Below are 10,940 nucleotides of genomic sequence, written 5' to 3'. Positions count from 1 at the left end.
TAAAAAAAAAGAAAAAAAAAGAAATTATTATATATATATATATATATATATATATATATATATATATATATATATATATTATATATATATATATTATATATGTTATAATATATATAATAAATATATAATATATAATACTTTAAAAAAAATAAAAATTATCGAATTTTTTATTTTATAATTATATCTGAAAATAAGAAGGGGATAACGATATCGTTTATATTAATAAATGTTGTATTTATGTATACAACATATTTTTTATTTTTAATTAAAACATTTAAAAAAAAAAAAATAAGAAGAAATAATGTCGGCGAATAATCCTGCTATTCTAATTTGTAATATAATTATTTATTAATATGGATTAAATCAAATATAAATATGATGAATATATAATATAAATATAAATACATATATTTATTTATATATATATATGTATATATGTTACTACGATTTAATTCTTATATTATTATCTAAATATCTTTGGTAATATATTGTTAACAACTGTGCTAACTTTCTACGGGCATTTTTTTCATAAAATACATTATAATTATGTATATCATAAAATCCTTGTTGTTGAAACTTTTGAATATCCAGTCTACATTTTATTATTTCCTAAAAAAAAATAAAAAAAAAAAATTTATATATATATATATATATACACATACATATACTTATTTATATAAGTAATTTATATAATAATATTTTTCTCTTCAAAAAAAGAAATTTTATGTACCTTCTCAAGTTCTTCAGTAGTTAATTTCCTTAATTCTTTTGCTTTTACTCTTTTTTTATAACAAAATAATGGATTCGTACTTTTATATGTTTTATGATTTATTATATTTAATTTATTATTTATGAAAGATACACATCTTCCTTTTATATGTACCCCATTAACTCTATATATTTTAATAAGAAAGAAAAACAAAAAATACCAAAAAATGTGTTTCATTTTTTTACTCACATATATGTTTTAGAATAATAAGAAAAAAAAAAAAAAAAAAAAAAAATATATTTATATATATAATATATATATAATATTCATATATATTATACATATTAATTAGGATGTAATAATTTCACATTATGAAAAAATTGTTGAAAAAATATATTTTTATTAAGGCTTTCTAAGCAAAAAAAAAAAAAAATATATATATATATATATAAGAAAAAAGAAACAAAAAAACAAAAAGGAAAAAAATGAATATGATAAATATAAATTAAGAGGATTAAAATATTTTTTCAATAAAAAAAAAAAAAATAAATAAAAAAAATATAAAAAAAAAAAAAAATTATATTAACACATTAAAAACTACATATATATTTATGAACATTATGCTACTATAAATATAAATATATATATATATATATATATATATATATATATATATTTGTATAAGCACAACATTTTGTTTATAAATAAATAAATGCTAAAAGATTAAAAAAAGAATTGATATCAAATAATAATTTTTTTAGAATGTAAGATCCTTTTTATAATTCTTTGAACATACTCCTTTTTTTTTTTTTTTTTTTTTTTGAAATTAGGGATAAGTAAAAATAACTAGAAAAAGAAAAAAAAAAAAAAAAAACATGAATAAAAATATAAATGTAATATGCAATATAAAACTTTTATGTCAATATTTAAACCCCCGGTAGGTTTTTTCAGAGTCTATACAAATTAGATGAATATATAAATTTATATAATATATAAAAATATTATATATATATATATATATATATATATATATGTATTTATATTTATATTTATATTTATATTTTATTGATGTTATATACATGATAAGATATATATTGTAATATACATATATGCATACACATATATTTATTTATTAATTTATTTATTTATTATTTTTTTTTTTTTTTTTTAGAAAGAAATCAACAGATTTATATATTCCAATTTGCAAAATATTTTCATATTCAAAAATATAAATAAATGTAGCACATTAAATACAAGATCTCAGTTTAATTTCTCCACACAATATAGAGCTTCTGCATTACACACATATCAAGAACATAATGAAGAAAGAGAATGTGCTGATATAGAATTAGAAGAGAATGTAAAGGATCCATTTGTTAAGAGTACTTGTATGAATTCATTGACTGAACAAATGGTTGTTAATAATATTGATAATGTAAGGCGTAATAAAAATATATATGCTTATCATAAGAATGTGTGTGATAAAATTAAGGATGTGGTGAATGAACTGATTCATTTAAGAGATAGTAAAAATAGGGATGAACAAAAAATAAAATTATTAATGCCACAAATTTTAGAAAATATACATTCTTATAATTTATATGAAATAACTGAAATTTTAAACTGCCTGTACTTTTTTAATATAGTTATTGTAAAAAGGGAAGACATAAATAGGTTAATAAGTAGACTTAAAATATTAACATTTAATATAAAGGAAAAGGATAATGTATATCCTTTAGTATTAAATTTGTTAAGAATTAACATAAGTAAAGATCATATCGATGAACATATATTTATGAATATAAATAAATTTTTAAACGATTTATTAAGACATTTATTATTATGTGATAATATTAAGGATACATTAAAATATATATATTATATAAGAGAAATTCAAGTGATATATGAATATGATTTTTGTTTATGGATAAATAAAAAATATATAGATAAAGAACATGTATCCTTTTTACAATCTTTTAATGCATCTGTTATATTAAGAGATAAAGAGTTAGATTATATTTTTATAAATAATATAAAAAGTATATTATATGAATTAAATTTTAATATTCAGGAAATTAATATGTATAATTATCTAATACCTATATTTCTAAAAGAGTTTAATGTGATTGTAGAATGTATATCTGACTATAATACCTTTCAAGGAACGTTATGTATTACTCCATATTTTGTACAAAGATATAAATTATTTAAAAAAATGAATTTCAAAGTTTTATTTTTATATAAACAACTAATACCGGAAAAAAAAGAAGATAAAATAATATACCTAAAAAATTGTTTATATGATGTTTTAAAATGATTATACAATGTTTTTATATTATAAACCTATTTATTATTTATATATGTGTTACGATTTGTCTTTTTTTTTTTTTTTCTTAATCATTATAAAATAATATATATTATTCATATCATTATAGTTATTACTACTATATGAGTTTGTTTTCGCCAAAATTAATGAGTTATATATATATATATATATATATTTATATATTTACATTTATGTTTATATTTATTTATTTTACTTTTTATTTAATTTAATTTAATCAATTCAATTCAATTCAATTCAATTTGATTTTTTTTTTTTTCTTTTTTTTTTTTTTTTTTGTATGTGTTTCGATTCTTATTATCTCTTTAAAGAAATATACATATTAGGTTTATATTTGTTTGATGTAACTTATTATACATTTTACTTTTTATTCAATTTAAAAAAAAAAATAAATAAATAAATAACCTAAGTAATACCATGTTTATCGCTCAATTTTAAATAATGTATAAGTTTGATAAAAAAAAGAAAGATGAAGAAACTAAAGTGACACATAATCTAAAAAAGTTTGTATTTAAAAATGAATTTAAATATGTTGATGCTACGAATGCTTTAAAAAATATTTTCTTAAAAGACAAGAAAAATGAAGAATCTACGAAAAAAGTGAAACCACAAAAGAGGATTGTTGTAAATAAGAAGTTAGAGGATTTCGTTAAACATAAAAAAAATATAAAAGAAAATGTATTAGGAAAAGAAAATAATAAAAAGGAACTTTCAATGAAAATTCAAAATAAAGGTTTCAAAAAATATAGCGAAGAAAGCAACCAAGTAAATTATAAATATGATATAAGGAAAATGTCTGAAAATTGTAGGGGAAGCAAGGTATACACTCCTGTAAACTTTGATCAAAAAATTCCAGAGTCAAGAAAAGTCGATATGGCAATTGTTAGGGGTAGGAAAAAGAAAATTTATTCCTCATCAGAAGAGGAGGACATAGAAGATGAAGAAGTCAAAGAAGATATAGAAGTAGTTGAAGAGGAAGTAGGCGAAGAAGTAGAAGAGGAAGTCGAAGAAGAGGTCCAAGGAAATATAGAAGAAGGAGATGAAGAAATTGTAGAAGAAGAGGTGGAAGATGAAAATGAGGAGGAATACGAAGAGTATGAAGAATACGAAGAATATGAAGAATATGAAGAATATGAAGAAGTAGAAGAATGTGAAGAAGTTGAAGAAGTAGAGGATGATGAAGAGACCGGTGTTCATAAAAAGAATGTGAAATATTCATATGCGATTGAGGAAAAAGTTCAAAATGAAAATGTTGAAAATGATGACATTGATGAATGTGATAAGATTAATACGAACAGGGAACAAAATAGTGATTATACACCTGAAGAACAAGACGACTATGATACAAATGAGAATCAAAAAGGGGGCCAAGATAAAAATAAAGGCAAATTGGAAAACAATGGAAATGTGCTAAAAAGCGATTTTGTTAACTTACAAACAAATGAAAATATTAATAACAATTCTGAGGGTAACGATATTTTTTCATTACAAAAAATAAATGTTTATGAAACAAAAAAGGAAGATGTACATTCAAAAGGGGATAATCAACGAAATTGTGAGATAGAAAATGCTTTTATGATTTTAAAGGATAAAATAAAAACAACAAATGTGGAATACTTAAAACTCTTAAATAAGATCATGGAAGGATTATTAGAACATGAAAACTTTTATAAAAGTATTAAACAATTTTTGAAGAAATATTATGTGTATAATGATATATATATTGATGAAGAATTTTTTCATGATTTTTTATTAGAAGAGGAAGATAATAATTATGAAATTCAATATAAAAAAAAAACGTTAAGAGATACCAATATTATTGAAAAAATAGAAGATAATAATACGGATAATATATCTGAAGGGTTAAATACTCAAGAGACTGATATATACAAACGTATTGAAGATCACGATATACAGAAATATAAGGATTGTTACAATAATAACGATCAAGATAATAAGAATAGTTATAAAGATATGGAATCAAAGAATATACCTCTAAAACAAGAAAATATGAAGGATGAAAATGAAGAAATTTTAAGTGTTGAAAATGTAAACAAAATTATACAGAAAGGTGAACAGGAAAAAATGGAGAACGAAAAAGCAGAAGACCTGAATATTTATGAAGATGATAGTAATGATGATGAAGAGGAGGAGGATAGAAGTAAGAAAGATATATGTTCGAGAGCTAGTGAAGAAAAAGAACAGAAAATTGACAAAGAGGAAAAAGAGATTAAAATAAATGATAAATCAAAAAATGAAGATGATAAGGAACATGAAGAAAGTAAAAGTGACTATTACAGTGGTGATAGTAGTGGACTCTCAAGTAGTAAAACTGAGAGTAATTATGAACAAAATGAAAACGATAAAAATAAAGAAAAGAAAGATAATATTAATAATGATAGTATTAAAAGTAAAGAAGAAGAAAAGGAAAATATAAAATCAAGTGAAGAAGAAAGTGAAGAAAAAAGTGATGAAGGAAGTGATGGAGAAAGTGAAGAAAAAAATGATGAAAAAAGTAAAGAAGAGAGCGATAATAAAAGTGATGATGAAAGTGATAATGAAAGTGATGATGAAAGTGATAATGAAAGTGATGATGAAAGTGATGATAAAAGAGATAATAAATGTGATGATAAAAGTGATGTTAAAAGTGATGTTAAAAGTGATGTTAAAAGTGATAATGAAAGTGATAATGAAAGTGATGATAAAAGTGATGATAAAAGTGATGATGAAAGTGATGATGAAAGTGATTATGAAAGTGATGATAAAAAAGATAATAAATGTGATGATAAAAGTTCAAATAGGAGCCTTAGCGAAAGTACAAGTTCAGATGAAAATAAAAACATCATTGATGACAAAAATAAAAATGAAAATACATCCGAAAGTGAGAGTGATAACGATAATAATGATGAAAGTGATAGTACACATGATAATGATATTGAAAGTAAAAAGAAAATTCGCTGTGATTTTAAAGGTGATCGAGAAACGGAAGGTAAAAATGATATCAATAGTGACAATGAAAATAAAGTCAAAAATTATTGTGAGAACATAAGCAAATGTGGTAGTCAAAGTGACGGAGGAGTTGCATCTAAAAATGATAAGAAATCTGAAGGAACAAATAATAACAATGGTAAAAGCCAAAATGATAGTCAAAGTAGTAGCCAAAGTGACAGTCAGAGTAGTAGCCAAAGTAGTAGCCAAAGTGGTAGCCAAAGAGGTAGCCAAAGTGACAGTCAAAATGAAAGTCAAAGTGATAGCCAAAGTGATAGCCAAAGTGATAGCCAAAGTGATAGCCAAAGTGACAACCAAAGCGAAAGTGATATCCAGAATGATAGCAGTAGTGAAAGCTAAAGTTGTTAAGACAATTAGCTGGTTACATATATAATAAGATTTCCATATATTATGAAAAATAAAAGTAGGAATTAATAATAATAAATATATTGTTATATATAGATATTTATATATGAATAAATAACTAAATATAACAGTGGATTTTTTTTCATAAGTTCATTTTATATATATTATAATTACAATATTAGTGTTTGTATACAAAGTTTATGTAATAAATATTGTAATGATATATGTTATTTTAATTAAATTTATATATTTTATTAAACTACATAAAATATTAAGTGTATATACATTTGTATATTTTATATATAATTAAATATATATATTCATTTTATATTATTATATTTTTAAGAATAATATGTTATTTTGATATTAACATTATTATCAATATATCTTTCTCCATTATGTTTCATTAAAAATTACATATCCTTTTCTTTTGTATCTTTAAACATTCAAAATAAAATTAAATTAAAACAAATATTAAACAAATATTAAACAAATATTAAACAAATATTATACAAATAGAAAGCAAAATGTTGTTACGACATAATTCCTTCTGCATTTGTATCATTTTGGTGTTGTGTTCTGTTCAAAGATGTTTATCTGATGAAGTACACAAAAAAAATAAAATAAAATAAAATATGAAGAGAATAAAAATAATAAGAAGAAAAAACTTCAGATACATAAAACAATTACTCTCTTCATGTATATACCATAACAGTTTAATATACAAATATAATTCTCCTTCTTTTTCCATATTTAGCAAAATATAAATGATTGGCCTATAGACTTTGAATATAATTCTAAGTCTTTACCATCAATAGAAGTTAAATTAAGTCCTCCAGAAAATGTTAAAAAAAAAAAAAATAAAATAAAAATAAAATAAAAAAAAATAATTAAGTATCTAAAAATGTAGAAATATATATCATAATATATATTTACAAAAAAGTAATGTAATTAATAGAAAAATGTATGTTGGAATAGAACAGTGAAGAATTTTATATTATATTAATATATAAATTTTTTTTTTTTTTTTTTTTTTTTTTTTTAAACTTAGCCGTTACCACAAGTTTCTGCAGAAATTAAAATTTTGGAATCTGCAAGACTTAAATTGGAAGAGGTGAGAAAAAAATATAAAGATTACAATAATACAAAATGAGAAAAATTTTATGGACACTATTTATTTAATTCATTATATATTTATAGGGAATGATGCAAAAACTCGAAGATGAATATAATAAATCCTTGTCCATGGCAAAGTTGAAAATAAAAGATACGGTTGAAAATTCATTAAGCATTTTTAATGACCCAAATATTTTAAGTTCTGTTATTTCTAATTCAGTAAAAATTTTAAAAAAAAAGAAAAATTTAAGAAAAATAAAGGAAACCACTGATGAAGAGAAAACTTCAGATAATGTTTCTCAAATGTATGAAAGAAAAGGTGGACCATTACCACCACCCGAACTTAGAAAACACACATTATTCTTAGAGCAAAATTATTTAAACAAAACAATTCCTTCTGTAAAAATATCGGTATGGAAAATATAAAAAAAAAAAAATAAAATAAAATATTTAACTTAATATATAAATATATGTGTTATATACACAATAATATTTAAAATGTGATTGAAAATGGGAAAACGTACAATTTTTGAACTTTCTTTTTTTTTGAAATACTTCCTCAAGTTAACTGAAATAAGTGAACCTAGCGTTTTAATAAAGGAAAAAATTGAAGAAATAGAACAATACAGAACAGATGAAGAAGTAACTGTAATATTTATAAGAATAAAAAAAATACGAATATAATGTTATAATATATCGTTTTAATAATATATGAAATATCTCCTTTTTTTTTTTTTTTTTTTTTTTTTTTTTTTTTTTATTTCCTAGATGTTTGAAACGGCTATATCTGAATTAGATATATTGACAGATATAACAATGCTAGAATTAGAAAAACAAATGCAACTTCAATTGAATCCATTTTTAGTTGATAAACAGGTAAATAAATAAATAAATAAATAAATAAATATATATATATATATATATATATATATATATGTGCATTATATTTATATAAGAACATTTACATATTTTAATCACGTATGTTATTACATAATGACATTTTGATACAGATTGTACATAGAAGCTTGGAGAAAGAGTTGAAGGAAATGGGAAAAGCCGAACAAAGGGAAAATGTGAATGTACATTCCTATATAATATTTAACAAAAAAAGAGATTGAGATAATAATATATAAATAATATTTATTTTTATTTATTTATAGAAAAGTTCTCAAACACAGTCATCATTTTTAGAGCAAGAAGAAAATGAAAATACAGGAAATATCTTAAATGTAAAAATAAGCCAAACGGATTATAGGTATTTGTTTAAAAATAGAATTATAAACTTATGTAGTTAAAAAAAAATATACATAATATAATATTCTATTTATTTTATATTTTTTACTTATGATAGTTATCCAACTATAGATGAATTGGTTATGCAAATGCAAAAAAAAAGGGACATTACGGAAAAATTAGAAAGACAAAAAATTTTAGAATTACAAATGAAATTATTAAAAGCACAAAGTGAAATGATAAAGGATGCTCTACATTTTTCTATTTCAAAGGTTATAGCTCAATATTCACCCATAGTCGAAACATTAAAATTACAGACTTTGAAAAATTTTTAGAAATAACAAAAAAAATTGTTGAATAGATAAAAAAATTTTTTTTTTTTTTTTTTTCTTTTTCTTTTTTTTTTGTTTTAATTTTATTTTTTTCACTGTTTTATTTTCCCCTCAAATTTTTATTACTATATAAATAAAAATATACATATATATATATATATATATATATATATATATATTTTATTTTGTATGAAATTGTTTCTTATTAATTGTATATACATATATAAATATATATATATTATATATATATATAAGTTGAATAAATAAATGCCTCTCTATATATTGTTAACATTTTTTTGTAAACACGTATAATATATAAAAATAGAAGAGAAAAAAATATATAATAAAATAAGAATAAAAAAAAATAATATGCTAAAATAAGAAAGAAACGATTAATATTAAATAAATAAATAAATATATATATATATATATGTTTATATTTATTTATTTTTTATATTTATATATATAGATATAAATCATATTTATTCATATAAACCTTTAAAAAATAAATATTTATTGTACCAACATGTATATATAATTCATATATATTATATTTATATAAATATAAATGCCTTTTAATAAATATGTGTTACTAATATACTTTATATTATTAGTAAATATTAATTTATTCAAAAAAAAAAAATTCAATACTTCTACTAGAGTTGGTAATTGTTTTATGATATATGATAAGAATATTAAGTTGAATAAAATAGAAGATATAAAAAAGAATAATATATTACAAAAGGAGAAACGTGTTTTTAATAATATTATTTTGTTAAGAACAAATATAGATAAGAAAAAAAAGAATCTATTAAAATTATTGTATAATAGTAGTAAATTAAAGACAACGGGCTGTCAACGAAAATATAAAAACAGAAAATGCTATTCTTATTTAATAAATAATAGGCGTATAAATACAGTAGAATGTTTACGTAAAGTATTAAATAAGAGTAATTATAAAATAGTATCGAAACTTTTTAAGAAAAACAATGTAAAGACTTATATGAGCAATTCAAATATTGATGATAGTGATATAATAAATTTATTAAAATTAAACGGAAAGGAAAAGAATATGGATAATAGCAAAATAGGTAAATGCATAAATACTAAAAATGAGGAAGGAGACGATGAACTCATGTCACATAAAATGAACGATATGATAAATTATTTAAATGAGGATCCTATGAAAATTATGAATCCTCTAGATATTACTCAATTGAACTTTTTTAGAGATGGAAATTCCCAAAAAAAAGAAAAAATTATTATAATTATAGGTGTTACATGTAGTGGTAAAACCAAATTTAGTATAGATTTATCTGAACAATTAATGAAATATAAAATAAAAAGTGAAATTATTAGTGCAGATTCTATGCAAGTGTATCAAAATTTCAATGTAGGTATTGCTAAAGTCGAAGAAGAAGAAATGAAGGATGTGAAACATCATCTTCTAGATGTATGTCATCCTAATGACACCTTTAATGCTCACAAGTATATAAATTATACCATACCCCTTATTAAAAATATGAACCGAAATAATAAAATTCCGATTATTGCTGGAGGAACCTTGTTATATATTGAATCCTTATTATGGGAATCAGTAATTGATATAAGAAAAGAAGAAGAAAAAAAAGAGCAAACATATAATGGGCAAATAATTAAAAAAGAAGATGAATATCTAGATGAACATTTAAAATTAAATAACGATATTAAATGTAATGGTGAAAGAAATGATGATATGGTAGAATTAGATAAATATGAACATAAAACAAATGAGGAACTTTATGAAGAATTAAAAAATATTGATGAAGAAAGAGCTAATCAGTTACATAAAAATGATAGAAAACGTGTATGT

The 10,940-nt window shown here is 20.7% G+C and overlaps 5 protein-coding genes across 5 annotated transcripts in view; 4 read left to right on the top strand and 1 right to left on the bottom strand.

Annotated features, from left to right (window-relative positions):
- Positions 1-441: 441 nt before the first annotated feature.
- Positions 442-946, bottom strand: PF3D7_1208000 (apicoplast ribosomal protein L29 precursor, putative; the record flags this gene model as incomplete). The annotated part of the gene is made up of 2 exons (XM_001350453.1): positions 442-609; positions 731-946. The coding sequence occupies 2 exons, from the start codon at positions 944-946 to the stop codon at positions 442-444; spliced, it is 384 nt and encodes a 127-aa protein (XP_001350489.1).
- A 661-nt stretch (positions 947-1,607) lies between these two features.
- PF3D7_1207900 (conserved Plasmodium protein, unknown function) lies at positions 1,608-3,026 on the top strand (the record flags this gene model as incomplete). The annotated part of the gene is made up of 2 exons (XM_024473384.1): positions 1,608-1,646; positions 1,881-3,026. 2 exons carry the CDS (start codon positions 1,608-1,610, stop codon positions 3,024-3,026), a joined length of 1,185 nt encoding a protein of 394 aa, XP_024329150.1.
- A 468-nt stretch (positions 3,027-3,494) lies between these two features.
- On the top strand, positions 3,495-6,401 carry PF3D7_1207800 (conserved Plasmodium protein, unknown function; the record flags this gene model as incomplete). The annotated part of the gene is made up of 1 exon (XM_001350451.1): positions 3,495-6,401. One exon carries the CDS (start codon positions 3,495-3,497, stop codon positions 6,399-6,401), a length of 2,907 nt encoding a protein of 968 aa, XP_001350487.1.
- A 533-nt stretch (positions 6,402-6,934) lies between these two features.
- PF3D7_1207700 (blood stage antigen 41-3 precursor) lies at positions 6,935-9,091 on the top strand (the record flags this gene model as incomplete). The annotated part of the gene is made up of 9 exons (XM_001350450.1): positions 6,935-7,012; positions 7,165-7,251; positions 7,459-7,521; positions 7,608-7,934; positions 8,088-8,171; positions 8,292-8,399; positions 8,534-8,602; positions 8,684-8,778; positions 8,875-9,091. 9 exons carry the CDS (start codon positions 6,935-6,937, stop codon positions 9,089-9,091), a joined length of 1,128 nt encoding a protein of 375 aa, XP_001350486.1.
- Positions 9,092-9,656: 565 nt separating this feature from the next.
- The window catches only part of PF3D7_1207600 (tRNA delta(2)-isopentenylpyrophosphate transferase, putative), a gene marked incomplete at both ends in the record, with an annotated part of 1,806 nt that continues 522 nt past the window's right edge, over positions 9,657-10,940 (top strand). Inside the window, one exon of the mRNA XM_001350449.1 lies at positions 9,657-10,940. This exon is cut by the window's right edge and continues 522 nt beyond it. Within this exon, the coding sequence (XP_001350485.1) occupies positions 9,657-10,940 (1,284 nt within the window).

Source organism: Plasmodium falciparum (genome assembly GCF_000002765.6).
Source record: "Plasmodium falciparum 3D7 genome assembly, chromosome: 12".
NCBI lineage: Eukaryota > Apicomplexa > Aconoidasida > Haemosporida > Plasmodiidae > Plasmodium > Plasmodium falciparum.
This window is presented reverse-complemented; position numbering and strand designations above follow the sequence as displayed.